General features: G+C 34.5%; 1 protein-coding gene across 1 annotated transcript; it reads left to right on the forward strand.

The window, feature by feature from the left end:
• Positions 1-3,321: 3,321 nt before the first annotated feature.
• LOC128208538 (carbohydrate sulfotransferase 15-like) lies at positions 3,322-18,766 on the forward strand. Its single transcript, XM_052912096.1, has 7 exons — positions 3,322-3,507; positions 7,681-7,891; positions 13,061-13,156; positions 14,852-15,011; positions 15,242-15,407; positions 17,489-17,633; positions 18,594-18,766. The coding sequence occupies exons 1-7, from the start codon at positions 3,322-3,324 to the stop codon at positions 18,764-18,766; spliced, it is 1,137 nt and encodes a 378-aa protein (XP_052768056.1).
• The last annotated feature ends 452 nt before the right edge of the window (positions 18,767-19,218 follow it).

A 19,218-nucleotide genomic window follows, 5' to 3' on the forward strand; every position in this document is an offset into this window, starting at 1 on the left:
AAATTCCATGTTATGTATACTGTTTATAATATCTGTTTATTATCTTTAATTAATCCTGATTTGAAGGGTTGATGGATATAGGACACCAAAGTGTTGTTTTCAATGATCTAAAAAATAAGCCTTGCTGGATGGATGTTGAAACGTTAGACGAGATAGTGACTTTTGGTTGTAGGTATTGTGTTAATTGAACGGTGATTTTTTAAACTTTTATTATTACTCTTTAATTTTCCAGCAAATGGAGCTAATGCTCTCGGAACAACCAATTGTTTTTAACTAGTACCATAACAATGCTCAGGCTGGTAAAATTACAAGTACTATTTTTGCGAAGTAATTACTTTTCCTTATAGGAACCTGATATCTTTCACAATATTCATAGAAGTACGATCCAATCAATTATAACCAAATTGCAAAGCTGTCATTTATCTTGAAGAATTCGCCTCGCAAAACCGTTGATGAAAAGGATTCACATTCCATTAAAATGATTGTTCTCGCTTTCTCTAAATATATTTCCAAGGCGAACGCGTCTACATCTTAAATTAATTATATTAGGCGATGTGATCCGAACATTAATTAGAAAATGTCTTAAGAAGATCCTGAAAATAATGAGAAAATGAAACTTTATTGTACACATATGGCTTCATTAAGGTACATTTCTACTGTGCATTGTAGCAAAAATGTTGTACCTTTGCTAAAATACTACTTCTCCTTGTCGATAATAAAAGCCAAAACGGAACATGGAATTGGACGGAACAAAATGTGGAAGTTAGACCTGTATGTATATGTCGAGCATTGAATAAAAGACTGGTCATCGATCAATGCCGTGTAGATCTTAAGATTACTTGCAGCTGTAAATCGTTTTCCGATCAATATATGACAAACACTTAGACTCAGGGATCATACACAGTCTAGAATGGTAGGTCATGACCATGATAAAACATTGATTTTGAGGTCAGTGGGTCAAAAGTCAAGGTCGTGGTGACCTTCAGTTAATAATCTGCTTACATTCAATATCTGAAACGCTTTGGTTCAGAGACCTAAAACTTGGCAGTATGATTGGTCAGGATCAGCAGATAAATCGTGTTAATTTTGCGGTCAGTGGATCAAAGATCAAGATGGTTGTTACCTTTAGAAAAAAATCGGGTTCCGATCAATATCTGAAGAACGCCATGGCCAAATAATCTCATACTTTGTAGGCAGGTTGGTCATAACGTGCAAATTAACCCTATTGCTTATGAGGGCAGTAGGTCAAAGACCAAGGTCGTTGTGACCGGAGGCTGTAAATACGCAGTTACCTTTCAAAAATAAAAAAAACACGCTAAGGCCTAGAGACCTCGAATTTGGTAGAGGTCTCTCAAAAATGACCAGCACCCTAACTATTTTGACGTCAGTTGGTCGAAAGACAATGATGTGGTGACCTCGAGCTGAAAGTCCGATTCCGTTCAATAACTGAAGAAAGCTTGTATCCAGGTACTTCAATATGTAGGCTATTCGTTGCCCAATGTCCAGACGTGTATATTAATTGTGTGCATTTTATGTTTGTAACATTGATAATTTACCAATGTACATTTTACAAACGCCAACTCATCGGTTGTTTGTTTACATTCCACATTGTACATTTTCAGTTTTTATTTTGCCGATTGGAGTTTTATTCTCGTTGCATCTATTCAACAGAAGATTCAGTCGTGTTTAAAGAGTTGTTTGTGGTAAACACTCGTCATTCTGTGAAAGTCACATGCCGATTGTTACTTTGCGGTTTGTTGAATACAGATTTCAGTTCGTAGTTCCAAGGGGAAGGACGTAATTTCGTTTCATGCAAATATTAAGTGAGAAAATAAAACATTAAAATGTATGCGTCCAGTATGTGGCGAAAAACATATTCTTCGATCGACTTTTTAGTTTGGTAGATCAACTTTAAAGATAAAAAAGTTATTGAACAGGTTGTGGCTTATGAGGCAATGTTTACAAATGAACGTGTTGATTTTATCCACAAATTTTCGTATTTTCTCGGCAAATATAGTTGTAACTGTGCTTGCATGTATATATGCCTATTTTCCGAACTTCATGGTTATCACTCGACTGTACACGTTTCCAAGCCGATTTTTTGTTCTTTACCCCCCCCCCCCCCCCATTTTGTTTATTGCAAACACATTACCCACATTTAACATAAATTCTAAGTCGAAAAAGGGGCATAATTCTGTCAAAATGCTTAATACAGTGACCTCCTCCTGTGTACAAGTTGGGGGCATGATGGTGAACAAGTGTGCAAAGTTTAAAATCCATATGTCAATTGATATTTGAGGTGGTACGCAAATTTTTACATATTAAGTGGTTACGCCGACGCCGACGCTCGGGAGACTAAGATAGCTCTCCCTATTCTTCGAATAGTCGAGCTAAAAATGTAGTGTATTTGCAATGTTACAAAACTTACTATTAATATATGAAGTACATGTATTATTTTTATTTTTTTCTTAATTTGCTCATGACAACTTTTTTTTTTAATTTGTATTTAACCTAAATCTGTTCTGTATTATGTGACTTGTTGAATTCATATTTGTAAATGTGTTTGATATTATTTGACTATGTACTGTAATGGTATACGTCTTATAAAATTCCGTTCTGTTCTGTTTAATCGTGTATGTGAAAGTACAATATATATAGCCCGGAATTGACTTAATTGGGTTTTCCCATGCCGGTACAAATAAAAGGTGAATATCGAGCTATTGAAATTCATGTAACAGTCCAATGACTCTATTGTCTCCGAAGTAACGTGTGAGTATAACAACGGTTTAATTTTGTTTGTACCGGAGGATTAGGCTGGGAAAACCCGAATAACTATAATTCCGGGCTTAAACTATTGCAAATATTGTGTTTGTCACAGCTTGGCTTGCTGGATGTGAACAATAAGCCCTATTCTCTGTTTGTCCGCGTGGTTTCTATAGATTTTAAGCTTTGGTACAAAACTTGAAAAATGAAAAGTATTAGCTTAATCGTTTAATACTATTTTTGATGAGATTTATTGACGTTGGCCAAAATAGGCTTCAACTCGACTTTAAGCTATAATTCACCATTGTTCTTATGCAATGGACATTTTCGTCATTACATAACTATTATATTAGATGATATATAATAGACTCTAACGGATATCAAATTCATTAATCTACTGTTAATGTTTACTATTTAATAAGGGTCTAATTTAAGAGTGAAACGGACATTTTAAATAAATTCGAAAATAAAATGAATATTGTTATCGGTAAAAAGTTAATTGTGCTATTTGTTGGAGTAATATTGTTATTATTTTTTTATTTTTCTAATACCGACTCCATGGAATATAACACAGTGATAAAAAATGATCAGGACTTGGATATACAACGTAAATCAAGTAAAATCATATTAGCTAAAAAGGATAGCTTAGTTCCGAGATCACCGAAAAAGAAAAGAATAGGCAATCGGAAGCTTGTCGAGATGCTACTAAAAGAGAAGGGCCCCGTAGTTGACATCAGGGCTTCGGTGAGTTTAACTTAAAGTGACACGCTTATTCAAAATCAATGCATACGCATGTATTAACAACTTAAATTTTGAGTGTTACACCTTCAACTACGTATACTTACTAAATAATGCATTTATGAAAAATATTAATGACTGATAACAAGATTGTAACAGTGTTTTTAAGAGCTGAAAAGTATTAAATGGTTGGTGAGTGCTAAAATATTTACTGTGATCTACTATATATATATAATAGTCTCATAAGGTAGATATACCGTGTTTTCGGTACCTGTCTTTCAAATTAAACTCGGTATCCTTTATTGAAACCATTGTTTTCCACAATTTTCATCTGTTTTGGTTAATCAAAACAAATGTATCAATTGTGGTTAGTCTTATTTGGATGTAAGAGTGCATCTTAAAAGCTGTACTCTCACAGATTGATCGTGTTGAAAACTTGTTATTTATTGTCTTAGGACGAGACAAATATTCCGTTTGAATCTGAAAACTGGTGATATAGGACTGCTGATAATTACGTTCAAATACTAATGCATCATGGCTAAAAGCGCAACAAACTCTTTAAAAAGAAGTTTAAGGCAGTTTTCCAAACATTCGAGATCTGTTCTATTAAGACTTGTATTATATGACTGAATTGAAAGCATTGATGCCAAAGTCAGCTGATATTGAAACAAACTTTCAAAATTGTCAATCTGTGAGAGTGCAGCTTTAAGATATCCGATATAAATATTAGATTGTCATTTTATCTACATGTAGCCTTTTGTTGAACCCCTCCATTGACCCCATTTCCTCGTTGGCTCGAACTGAGTGTAAAAGACAGATTTCTTTCAACTGAAGGAAAGCAGTTGCGCTTGGCTCGAAATTCCTGAGGCACGAGGTATTTTTGCCGGTCTCTGAGAGTTCGAGTTATCGGGGTTCGACTGTATTTGTTTGAGGACCCCAAATCAAAAACTTTGATCATTCGACGGGGCATTGCTTGTTAAATACTACTAGTAATATGTAAAATTAATGACTTTAAATACAGTGAAACCCCGTTGACTCGAACTCCCAGGGAACGGCAAAATTACCTCGAGCCTCGAAAATTTTTCGAGCCAAGCGGTATTGTGTACAATCAGTATAAAGAAATCGGTCCTTTACATCTAGTTCGAGCCAACGAGGCATTCGAGCCAAGCGAGCTCAAACCAACGGGGTTCGACTGTACATTAAAAATAAAGTTAGAGCAGTTTAGACGATGGTTCATTATTTCAACTTAAATTTGAAAAGTACAATTGAAATAGTTCTTATAATATTTTCGGTTAAGGTTTAATATAAGTATATTTTTGTCCACACATAAAGCCCGTTCAACTGATGTCTAAATACTTCTTACAATGTGAAAATATGGTCAAATACTCGTGGTGTTCTAACCGCCATCTTCAAAATGAGACTAAAAATCTTAATTAAACCGCCGTAGACTCAATTTGCGTGCAACCCCTGATTTTTTTGATATTGTGGATTGAGGCGTTGGTTACAATGTGCTCTTCAGCTAGCCACGACCGAGTTACAAGATACAAGAATCTTTATTTAAAGTCGGTGTGTGTTAACAAGAAACATTAGCACAATGAGATATTTTCCGACATGAATAATAGACATACACACCACATCAAAAAGAATACAATGAGCTTGAGACCTGGAAATAAAAGCATATATGTTAAAATTAAAACATGTTCGAGCAAGTATTTACAAAAGCCAATCGTTATCATGCATACAAAAATGCAAATAGTAATACTGGATTAGAGCATCGAAAAACAGTGATAACATCAACACGTTTTCCCGGTTGTACGGCTAGTCCACACGCGCACGGTCCCTCTAGTTAATATATCACTGTAAAATGGATAGTTCTCTCAAAAGTTTAACTTTAAGGGTAATCATATACATTGAAATAGCAATGTTGTAAGTAGCAAAATATACAAGGGAAGAACAACTTTGTACATCGACGTGTAGTTGGTAAAAAACTGAATAATTAATCAAGCTTGATAGGGAAAAACACTGGAAAGTATTGCTAAGAGGAGGTATTATATTTAACATGTCATTTTGATATTACACCTATCACTGTAAAAGAATGTTAATTGAAAAAGTAAAAAAAAGTAAAGTCGTAACACCTTAACCAAATACTTGCCGAAAGAAAAACACAAGTAGTTGTATTACAAGGGGATCCAAGTTTCAGTCTAATGTTTTTATTTTTCGTGAACGACATTATAAATAATATTAACGCTGATATAGCTGGTATTTTTACAGCAAATGAAATCAAGATATTTCTGTTACTCATTGCAGATGATGCGGTGTTATTCGCTCAAACACCAGAAGCATTACAGTCTATGTTAAATGACCTGGAACGATATTGCAATGATTGGGGACTAAAAATAAATACCACCAAAACAAAAGTTATGATATTTGAAAATGGACGTCACACAAACAATGAATTCTTACTCTGTAATACTATACTAGACGTTGTAAAATCCTTCAAATATTTAGGCATCCACTTCTTTTAAAAATGGCAATTGGTTTAAAACACAAAAGCGACTAGCACAGCACGCTTCATACGCACTCCATAACTTATTTATCGTTTTCAACCAAATCGAGTTACATTCAATTGATAAATGCAAACTATTCGACAGTCTTGTTTCACCAATTATTAACTATAGTGCAGAGGTATGGGGAAATCGCGAATCTAAAAATATAGAAATAATCCATTGTAAATTTCTCCGAAAAATTTTAAACGTAAAAAAGTCGACCAATTTAGACGGATTATACGGTGAACTTGGGCGCTTCCCTATGATAATAGCTAGGCGATTAATAATGATAAAATATTGGATTAAAATATTAAAATCAAATAATGCGTTATTGGTAAATGCATATACATTTCTCAAGACTGACGCTGATAACAATAACATATATGGAGGCAAAAATTGGGCTAATCAAATTAAAGTAATATTATACCAAATAGGTATGACAAACATCTGGCAAAATCAATACACTGCTGATATCAGCTTTGAATTAATTAAACAACGCATCGTCGATATATATAAGCAAACTTGGTATGCAAACATTAACAAATCAAGTAGACTATCATCATACGCAAGGTTTAAGCATGACTTTCAGTTTGAAAAATATCTAAACTGCGTTAATGAAAATAAATATAGAATAGCTATTACCAAATTTAGAATTTCGTCACACGACCTAGCCATTGAAACTGGAAGGTATATAAACATTATAAGATCGGAACGTAAATGCTTACACTGCAACATGAATGTAGTAGAAAGTGAGTATCATTTCTTACTCGTATGTCCTAAATACAAACTCCTCCGACAACAATATCTCAAACCTTATTATAACTCGTGGCCGAATCTTAATAAATTTGACAATCTTTTGTCATCAACATCTGTTCACTGTATTAACAACTTAGCGAAGTTCATCTATTTCGCATTTTGCCTTGAAACAAATGCTACAGCAATAACACTTCATTATTGATCATTTATCTGAATGTAAATCTTAACGTATTGAAATATGTAAATTGTTACTATGTCTTTTTGTAGCATGACACCATACTTTCTTGAATGTTTGACCTCTCTGTAAATAATCTGTGTCTTCATTGTTCCATATTGTACTTTATTATATGGCTATAAATGTGCACATGCCGTTTAATGCTGAATAAAGATATGTTATGTTATGTATGTGTTATATAAATTTGAAACAATCACAAATCGATATTAGCCCATGTTATTTAACTGAAGTTGTTATTTTATTCAGAAAGTCTGCTGAAATCATTTCTGGTATTTGAATGCCATATCTTGTCCAGTGTGTGTAAGCCATCCCACTGAAAACAAAACTCATTTCCGTTAAGACAGAGGATAAAAGATATTCAGTGAAATATCTTATAATTCTCAAATTCTTCTATTTTTTAAAGCAAAAAGGTATTATTTGCACATTGAACATTTACAAGAGGGACCTGTCCAGGTGCGGGTCAGAAGGATCAGATTGGTTGTTGACATTATCACGTGATGTTATCTATGTATTGTTAAGAAGTCAAAATATGTACCACTTTTGTAAACAATGTTTGGTCCAAAAACATGAGTGAATACCTTAAACAGCACAGATATTTTCATTATTTTCTTAGTTATAACAACTGTTTCTCCATATTTTCAGGGCCCTTTCGACTTTCTTCCAAACTACAAAAATCCATGTTGGCGAGAAGTTAATGGTTCATCAGTAATTACGAGATGCTTGCCTTACTTCTTTTCAATTGGCTGTTCAAAGTGTGGGACGACTTATCTATGGAACCTTCTGTCAAAACACCCAGAGATAGCAGATACTTTAAAGGAAACTGGACATTACATAAATGGTCGAAGACTAATGGGTAAAAGACATTTTAAAGCTGCACTCTCATAGATTGAACGTTTTGACAACTTCTTTATTTTTTGTCTGAGAACAAGCCATTTTTTGAAAGAAATACTTGTAAAAAACTGATAAAATACTTCGGAAAAACAACTCAGAACGCATGTTTCCATATTTATGTTTAAAAATTGATGTTTTATGCATTGTTCGTGAAGTATAAGTAACGCTTTAAGCCATAAAACATTAAAACACTACACTGACCCTGGGTAACCTTTGTTAAACTGATAAATTTGGAGAGCTCTGGACTGAATTCTCGAAAGTAAATATGAAACATTACAATCTGATCTTTTGTCAGCAGTCTTATATCACTTGTTCTCAGATATTTAAGCAAAATTGGCTCATTCCAAGACAAAAAAGTTGTCAAGACGGTATATCTGTGAGAGTGCAGCTTTAAGCCAATCTTTTTAACTTCAATAGCTGGCTTTCTTATAAGACCTCTTGAACGACATTCGTTTGTAAACTTACTTCCTGATGTGTCGAAAGAGTGTAGCCTAGTTCTATTCAACTATTCCCAGCCAACCAATCAGAAATTTACATAATAATCTACACAAAGAAAACGTTTTTGAAATTAACTATAATAACTGTTCTGAAAATGTTCTTTTAAATTACGTTATATTAACACCGCAACGTCCATTCCTTAAATGAAATGCCTTTCGGCATTTGCGGTTATCATCCGACGAACGCAACATATTCGAATATGTTCGGATCGCCTAACAGTATACATGGAAATTGTTTCCGGTTACGGTCGGGTCGTTCTATTTACTGAATAGGTGAGAAAGGTTTACTGTAGGGTTTTCTGAAATGAAGTATTATTAAACAATATTGATGTTTTGGAATTTCGGACTCCACACGCTTTAACCACCCCAACTGCCTTCATACCCCGATAATGACATCAATCCTACAACTCATTCCTTAAAGTCCTAGTGTAAGGAATGATTGGCATGATAATCCCCTGCTGTGCATCTCCTGGTAATTGCACTGGTGTCACAGTAGGGGCCAATTTCCTGTATATTCGTTTATTGGCTCAGGGCTACTTAGGGTCCATTTCTATAATAAAACTTCGAAAACTGGTCAGAGGGATCAAGGCAAGTATATAAAGATCAATAAACAGAGGTTGTGTACTGTACACTGTTGGGGGGGGGGGGGGTCACTTATAGAAGGCATAAACTAGGCCTTTAAATGAAACACCTCGTACGTCCATGTTTCCCTTTGGCTCAAAGGAAGCAATCTGGGGCCAATATTACAAAACGTCTCATGACTGAACTCAGACTCAGGAAAACACTTTTATTCAGCTAAAACGAATCTTCTTTATCTACTTCTTTTTACAAAAATTAATGTTGGTTACAAATAGCAATAAAACTCAGCAAATTGTATCCTCGATACTTAATACTATGAAATGAAGATATGCAGTTTGGCCACTTAAGTCTGAATTCAGACTTAAGACTGTAATTATGGAATCAGCTGGCCCCGATATCACGAAAATACTCAAGTCAAATCTCAATCTCAGTCTCAAATCGTTTTATCAAATAACAGCATCATATGATTCAAAATTGTAAATTTACTCTTTTTTTAAATCGCATTTTCTCATTTATAATGTTGATGAAAAAAATGGTCAATATTTTATAGAAAAAAAATGAGAGCAAAAATTGTACTTGAATCCAGTTATTATTTTTGAGTTTTACTCAAGTACAATTTGTGCTGTAGACGTTTTTTTTAAGAATATTGATCAATCATGTTAATCAACATAATGCATGTAAGAATGTGCTTTAAAAATAGTAAAACGTTAGTAGTTATTAATTATGTCATACTGTAATGTGGAAAAATGAGTTGAGAATGAGATTGAGATTTGACTTAAGTATTTTCGTGATATTGGGGCCTGGTCTTAAGAACATACGTATAAAATAAATCCTGCTGCCCCAGAGATATTTGTTTCTATTTTTTCTGTAGTCAGTTTTATGTGTAAAGCATTGGCTGTATTGCTAACATTAACAGTGTACAATAATACTTTGGTACTTCAAAAAGTGTTTTATGCTAAATAACCTACAACAAAAGATACACGGATTCGCATTGTTGAAACACTAGTATAAATGCCCTATGCATACACACTCACACGCACGCATGCACGCAAGCACACACACACACACACACACACACACACACACGCGCGCGCGCACACGCGCACACGCACACACGCACACACACGCGCGCACACACATGTTTGTTTTTGTACTTGTCAGTCTAAATGCACCACATTCGTCAAGATATAAGACAAAACATTAGACAAAACATGATATCTTTATTTAAAGTCGGGAAAATGTGCACAAGAAACATTAGCTCATGAGCTATTTTCTTACATGAATATTGAATAACAAACATAAATAACGTAACAAAATTTAACAAGGAAACTTGTGACCGAGAAATAAAATCACATATTTTAAATAGGTCACGTATTGAAAAAGGCTCTTTCTAATTTTATTCATGCAAACAATAACAAAAAGTAAGATTGGCTAGAGCACTGTTTTCAAATAAAAACATCAACAACTTTTCCCAGCTGCAAGGCCAGTCCATCTGCACTGTTCCGCCAGTTGACATACTACTGTAGAATGGTTAGGGTTTATACTTTTAGTTTAAGGGCCGGCAGCAATGCAAAAGTGGGTGGGGAAGGCCAAAAACTTAAACGTATATTAATATAGTAAAACATATATTCTTGTCGACATATTTTGGAGTAGTAATGAGTTAAAAATATTACAAATTAAAAAAGAAGATTCTATCAGATTTTGAATCAAAAAGCATTCACATATTTCGGAAAAGTCTATCGACATTATTACTTCGTTTTTATGCCCAGTCTACCTATTTAACACTGTCTTCAGAGTTCTTGATGATATCTTGTCAAGTAAGAAAGTTATTTAGACAAATAATGAAAAGAAGTGGGTGAAATTTATTTTCGGGTTACAAAAATGCAAATATCTTTTTGTTTTAAATAGCTGCAATCACCACAAAGCCCCAATACATTGTTGATTGGCCAGTTCCGATAAATTTGACTCACATATTTTTTTGTATTAAGACATTTCCGGGAAAACGAAAATGCCTTTTGATTGGAAATCTGATAAAATATTCTTTCGTAAAAATTGCTCAACTCCTAATAACAGCTTTTCATGTTGCAACGGATATATGAATCATGCTCTTTAAATATTGAACCTCAAAACTAAATAGAAATTGATTTGTTTAAACATTTTAAATTTTGGTCCTTCTATCAACTGTTGCATCGCTGCCCATCCTTAAAGGCCTAGTTTAATCCTTCTATAAGTGCCCCCCCCCCAAAAAAAAAAAAAAAACACACACAAAAAACGTTGTACACAACCTCTGTGTATTGATCTTAATCTAATTGCCTAATTGTCTTATCAGATCTCCGATCCGAATATCATTCTGTGTAGTTTTGGAGGTTTTATTATAGAAATATACCCTAAACGGCCCTGAGACAATAAACAAATAAACAGGAAATTGGCCCCTACTGTGACATCAGAGTGAAATTAGCAGGAGATGCACATCAGGGGATTGTCATACCAAACATTCCTTAAACTAGGCCTTTAAGGCACTGAGACGTTTTGTTTTAAATTATCTTTCTTGTAGTATATCACAGTCCTGCAAGCTCTTATTTAAGACAATAAAATAGAATACAGTATGAGAGACCTGTTTCTAGAAGATAAGTACGACTTTCAAGCACAAATCTTTTTCTGTTCGTCTAGAAATGACACCATCACCGTACTGTATTGGTTTGCTAATACTTGTTAAACAAAAATGTGATCAAATTTCCTTTCGTAAAATCGGCGATGCTTCAAATCAAATCGGAAATCCTCGGCCATTTTCCAGCAAAAACAACCTGGGACGTATGCCGGTGCATTAATACAAATAGTCCGTAAACTTAATAATGATAATGTGAGAGAATTTAACGTGTAATTTGTACTACTAAGTTGATCCCAACTGAAGTGTTTGATTGCATAAATAATAAGGATTCCGTAGAGTAAATTCCGAGGGCTTAACTGCTTAACAGAAATAACTTCAGGATCCGCTTGCAGCGTAGTTAAATGTAAACAGTTCTGACATTGTAAACCGTCCATTAACATGATGGAAAATGGCCAAGGTGTTCCGATTCCTCAAAACACCTACACATGTCTGAATTGACACATGAATGTGTCGTTTGAACTTTAAATAATACAAAAAAGTACAGCATCAAGCCCTATTGTCAAAATTATACCTTACATAAATGTGTCACTTCTTTGTATATTTAAAGTCGATCGGTAATTGTATCAATGTATTTTGATATAAATCCAGTTTTATGCCGTTACCGGTCCATATAAAAAAATGCCGGTCCGGACCTCGCCAAAATGTAATATGGACCGCTGACGTCATACAACTGGTAGGTGTGGCTTGCTTTTTTTACAACGGCAAAAATTGTCGCAAGTAAACAATATAAGCTATGTTCAATAAAACACATCTAAAGTGCTTTATATTTATTGAATGGTAATATAAAATGTTCGGTATAATATAAGAAATATTTACACAACACTTCGGGCCATATGGCATTATAAGGACCGGCCAGTCAGCCCCCGGAGGTGAATTGACCGAGGCGTTACACCTTCGTTGGCTGACTGGCCGGTCCTTATAATGAAATACAATGAAGTCAAATAAAAGCCCTGTTTAAAGGCACAAGGTAGGGGTCGAAACGACATTGAACGAGACACACAAACGTACACACGTCACACACAACGAATCACGCAAAAGCTATCACAGTACCTCGACTTACAGTGTGTGTGTGTACCACGTGATAAATTACTTCACAAATGTTACGTCGGAAGGCAACATTTTGCTTCGAATGATTACATAAACCAAACAAAGATATCTTTAATTTTCTTCACCATCTTAAGTGAAACAAAGGACAATCTCAAAGAGCCCCGTCTTCGTTATGTTATCGGAGTTTAATTAGGTGATGAGTTTCCTCAAACACTGACGTAATTTATCACGTGGTATACACACACTGACTTGAATAAATAGCTTTTTAGAAAAACAGGCAAACTAAACAACACATTATATATGCCTTTGTATACGCTCAACTTAACTCAAAACATTTCAGGGGAGCCGTTGGGGTTTTACTTGGACTGGTTTATGTCTGGAGTTGAAGATATTGTAGCCACGAAGGACGCAAATGGCTATCACTCAACGATAATGGGTTTGTTTATGATTTCTTACAAACACATATGAACACTATGTCAAATGCCTAGTTAAAATTTCAAAGGCAATTTCCAGTTATTAGTAAAACCAACTTTTGTTTGAAATGAAAGTATCTGTTCATTCGGAACACCTCGGTCATTTTCCATTGAAAACAATCTCGGATGTATGCCGGTACATCAGTAAAAGTAGTTCATAATTTTTTTAATAATAGTATTAGTTAATTAAGGTATTTTCTATAACTTAATATAAATCTATTGCCAATGAAGTGTTTCATTGCTCATATAATTAATTAGATTGCCATTCAGTTTAACTGTTGTGTTGAAATTACTACGGGATCAATTTGCAGTTAAACAATTATTGTTAGCCAAACATTATTGACAGTGAAGACAAATGTTAATTCCATGTCATTATATGATTAAAATGATGCATTCAAAAAAAGTTTGATATTGATAATAAGTTGTGCCCCCCCCCCCCCCCCATTTAGAAAGTTCTGGATCCGCCGCTAAAAACCAATACTTGCAATGCCACTGTTAATAGTGAATTAGGAAGATACCTTTCATATATTCAAAGATATGTGCGTATATTGTCATATTGGTTTAAGGAGGCCATCATTGTTAACATTATTAATAAATTTGTATATTCGCAATCTAAGTATGATTGTGATAAAGGTTGTCGTAATTGGGTGTATTACATTAGAAAGACATTAAATGATTTTGGTTTTACATTTATGACAGTCTTCAGATGTGGATTACAAGATGTGTTTAAACATAATTGGTATGGTACTTTAGAAAAAAGCACAATGTTAGATATGTATCGAAATGTTAAGACTAGTCTTGAATAAGAAAGTTTTCAAGAAGTTTTGCCCAAAAGTTTACGAGTTTTCTATGGTAGACTACGATTGTCTGTGCACCCTCTTCATATTCAATTTGGTAGATATCAAATATATATTATCTTTGTTGTAGTTCCAACAATATCAAAGATGAATTTCAATTTGTTTGTGTGTGCCCGTCTTTAAATGATATAACCAAGAACTATATTTAGATATGCTATAACATCGCTTCTTTATACAGTTCTTTGTTATAGCATTTAAATAATATAAGACCGTCTGTAATTAAATATTTACAATTGCTGCAATCAAATAGTGTAACTTACCTTATTTAACTTTGTATGTTTATTATAGACTCTCTTAAAGAAAAATCCGCTATAATTAATGTTCGATTTTAATATTATAAGTTACGGGGTCACCTACTAACACCGTAACGTATATATCACGTCGACAACCCAAATACATGTTTAAATGTTTCATTACGTTTCGGAATGTTCAAATAGACGCCATTTTGGTACGATATAAATTTGGTGACCCGATACGGAAAAATATAGGGTCACCGCGTGACCAGTCCTGAACCAATGGCGTTGCGTCGTTTATGTTGGAGACGTGATCTAGTAAAAATTAATCAGCCTTTGATTAAGATAGAATATAACAGTTACAATAGTTAATCATTTTATTACGTATTAATTTCGTGCGTTTTTTTGTATATATATATGTTCGTTTATTCTACATTGTTTGTTACTTTGCATACAAATTGGCATTGATTATTATAATGATAAGTGCTGCCGACGATGACCATTGTACACGTCGAAATAAACGTTTCGTCTTTCCGTCCTAAAGCTCTGTCGTCTTTCATTATTGCAGGCGACGGTAATCCAGCGATGATGTACAACAACCTCCGATGGAAACTTGACCCTGCTAATGATCCAGCATCTCTTGAACCAAGATATACAAACGCTGATACCATATTTGATTTAAACCCTAAAGCGAAAATAATCGCCATTCTTAGGGATCCTGTTACTAGGTAGTGTTTCTTTATACTTGCTCATTGACTTTGATACCCGAAAATGTTCAAAAGCGATGCACAATAGTTCCTGGCACTAATACTTACCGTCATGACGTTTATTATAACGTAATCCTTCTTCCACAGGCATTCCATTTCAAATTTTAGTATTGTCGATTTTTTATTAACTGTGACGTCAGTATTATTAAAGCATATATTTGCTTATAATATTAGATTGTATTGCCTTCCAGACTTATTTCGGAATACACCTATTTTGAAAAAGATCAAAATAAGTCGGCTGCACTTTTTCATGATCGGGTTGTGAGAAAAACACAGGAGTTTCGTGAATGTACTAAAGATCATACGGCACGTTATTGCGCATACAAACCTGAGGAGGGACAAGAGGAGATGTGCGGGGTAAAACAATATTTCCCTGAATTCTATAAACTCCTCTCTATAGACAACAACAAAATCAATACTTGTTAATGGTATTATTTTGTAAGTCTCAGTGAAGCACTTGGCAAACCGATTAACACATACAGCATGAACTTGCAACATGAGCAAAGTATACCTTAGTAACAACATGCCTGGCAAAAATGGAGCTTACAGACGTAGTCGACTGGCCGAGGAAAAACTGAGATAAAACCCTACTTCTGGGGAAAACTCAGAAACCTCTGCCCGTTTGTCATTCAAATTTACAAGATTTGTCTCGTACCACTAGATGTCGGGCCTCATCACCCATAAGCTCCTGAACAAAGATGTATAGAAAACATATCATTTTAAAGATTCATGTATACGTACTTTATCAAGTTATACAAATGTATATTACATGGTTATGTTCTTTGAAAACAAATGAAAAACAAATTTATCATTCATATGATGCAATTGCATAGTTACAGAAAACTTTTGAAAAAAACCCAACAGTTTCTTGTAAAATTTAACAATCAAGTGAATCGATGTGAACGGATCGGTTCCCCAAAGCTGAATGACTTTACATTCATATTCGCACGAATTCCTCGTGCTTATCAATCGCCCCCTGGTGTTTTTTACATTATAAACAAGGGAAAATAATTTCCTTATATTAATTCGTTTTACTCAAATAAAGGAAATTATATTTTCCATGCATGATTCATCCAAAACGAGAAAGCACATTCCCGAATGAAAACCTCTCAACGCATTTGGATAACATTCAATCTCGTAACCAAAACGTACAGTAAGTTTAAAATAAGAATATATTGATTCAAAAAATAAGTTTAAATAAATTGCAAACTTGATAATAAGAAAAAATAAAGAAAAATGGAAAACAAAGTCATACTGAATCATTGAAATAGTATTATGAACCAGAAAGACAATGTAAGAAGGAGAATCGTAATTTTGTTTCCACTTACATTTCCAAAAAAGGCCGTGGGAGGGCATATTTTCATTTTCTTTTTATTATTGAGAACAAGGCCCCAATTTCTCGAAACTTCTTAAGCTTAACAGGCTTAAGTAGCTTATTTCAATTAGCCAAAAAACATACTAAAATTGAGTTTTGACAAATGAAAAATGGTTTATCTTGATTATAATAAAGATAATTCCTATCTTAATTATGAAAACTCATTAATTATTAACTCTTTTAAGAATTAAATATTATACAAATTATTGAAGGACAAAAACAGTGAGCCTAGCTTAATCCTGTTATAAGAGACTTAAGAAAGTTTCGAGAAATATGGGCTCGGATATCTGTACGAAACCGAACTATGTCAGGGTATATCGCTATTGTAAAAAGTTTTAAATATAAAATCTATATAATGTATAACAAATATAAAGTTTAGGGTCGGTTGTAAAAAAGGGTCGGCCAGGTTAGTGGAAACAAACCACACAAATACGCCTTATGGGCCAGAGAGAAAGGTGGAGATTCATGATTATTAAACGTTAATTAAAGAGGATTTCTTATTCCAAATGATGACACTTTTCCTACGCTTGGTAATGAACCTACCGCAGTCCTGATAACAGAAGACACGAAATAATTATCTGCTACTTAAAATTGCAAGGAACATTGTGTGAAGTTTGGTGAACAGTTACGACAAAGACAAAAATGTTGGCTCATATTTGCTGTCCCTATTATCTCGCATACCATTTATCACCACTTTTTTTTTGTTATCTTGGGCTGACTTCTTCTGGGAGGGGATGGATGGGCGGGATGGGGGGGTCTGAAGCCAGCGCCAAATGTCGGATCATGTTGTTAAATATATTAGAAAAAGCTTTCTTAAATTAGACACACACAAATTGAACAAGGCCAATAAATAAGCCAATATTGCTGTAAAATTTTGGAATAAACTTTATTTATTTCACGAAAATACATTAAAAAACACACTATAAAAAAAATTCTATTAGCTCTTTATCGCTCGTTTATTACACTTGACCCTAACAAATATATATATTTCTATTTGTATGATTAGAAACCACACACTGGTTTACGTCCAATAAATTTCGTTTTCTTTTCTGTATTATTTCAGCGTATCCATATCGGCCTATACGCTGTACATCTTAAGGAGTTTTACCGCGTTTTTCCGCAAGAGCAAGTGCTTGTATTGTCAATGGAATCATGCAGCAGAGATTATGCTCCTTGTCTGCAGAGGGCCTTCAATTTTCTAGATTTAGGTATGTCTTTTTTAAGCTTAAATACAGAATGATTTAAATTGCTGTTCAACCGTACTGTTATTGCCACAGAGTGATAGTCGAGTCCGAGATTATGCGATCGATTATTGTAAGGTTTGTCGAAGTGTTATAAGAAACTAAACTCTCAATCAAACTCTGGTAAAATATAGAGGGCGGTGCTCTGTAAGCGGCGTAGACTGCGCTACGTTTCATTTAAAATGGTGAAGCAATAGTAAAGTTATCTTCATTCCAAGCATAATATTGCCTTCCAACGTAGCATTTATGACGCAATTTATCACGTGACACACACACACACACACACACACACGCACACACGCACACACGCACGCACACACGCACACACACACACACGCACACACACCCGAACGCACAACAGCACATGCACGCGCAGGCGCAAGCGCACACGCACGCGCAGGCGCATGCGCACACGCGCACGCGCAAACGTGCACGAACACGTTCACGGACATGCGCACACACACGCAAGCACGCACACACAAACACGCGCACGCACGCACGCACGCACACACACACACGCACACACACTGATTTAGCTTTCCATAAGTTTACGCAAATATAACACGCCAGTTCGTGCCGCTACGGTTCCAACAAAAAGAACATTATTCCTTGTCATATAAAAATCTACAAACTTAATAAAGAAAATATAATATTTATTCTAGGTTCTCCAAGAAACTTGTTCTGGTGTTTTTAATACATATTTATTAAAAATAGTTATTGAATACTAAATACTGCAACAAAAGAGTGTTTCTTTAAAACGTTTTATTCCTCGCCAACAATAATTAGACGTAAATTATGTTGAGGATATGGTTATAATCTGACGAACAGAAACAAAGTATTTCATCGTCTTTTGCATCTCGAACTTTTGAAATAATTCAACATCATGTATTGTTATTTTTTTATTGTACTCATACATATCTATTTTAGGGCCGGTGAATAACAACACCATACGTCAGTATATCGAAACGACGACAAAAGTCAACAAAGGGAAAACTTCTGTTTCTGTGTGGAATTCAACCAAACAACTTTTGAAAGACTTTTATAAGCCATATAACGAAGAGCTGAGGATGATCCTTGGATCTGAGTTCCACTACAATTAATCATGAAAATTGTAGTAAATACAGTCAAACGTTACACATTAGAAAGTAAAGTTAATGTTAAAACATGTATATAGATATAGTCATACCATTTAAAAACCACATCACATAATATCGCAATATGTTTGTTTTGGGGAAAATTCTACCAATTTTAGAATTCTTGTTTTTTAAAATACATCAGTTGTATCGTTTTAAAGAAAACAAGGCTTTAAAGTTCACCTGGGCACAAAGTGTCCATATGACTTATTGTGGTAGCACTGTCCGTCGTCTGTCATCGTCTGTCCGTCTTCAACATTTTCTTTCGAACAACTTCTCCACCTAAACCACTGATGGCAATTACAAGCAAAGTTCAGAAAAATGTTCCTTTGGGTTGTACCATTCCTTTAATAAAAGTGGCAGAACTCTGGTTTTGCATGGCGACCGAAAGGAAAGTCTTCTTCTCAAACACTGCTGGC

Source organism: Mya arenaria, chromosome 11 (assembly GCF_026914265.1).
Source record: "Mya arenaria isolate MELC-2E11 chromosome 11, ASM2691426v1".
NCBI classification, from domain to species: Eukaryota; Metazoa; Mollusca; class Bivalvia; order Myida; family Myidae; genus Mya; species Mya arenaria.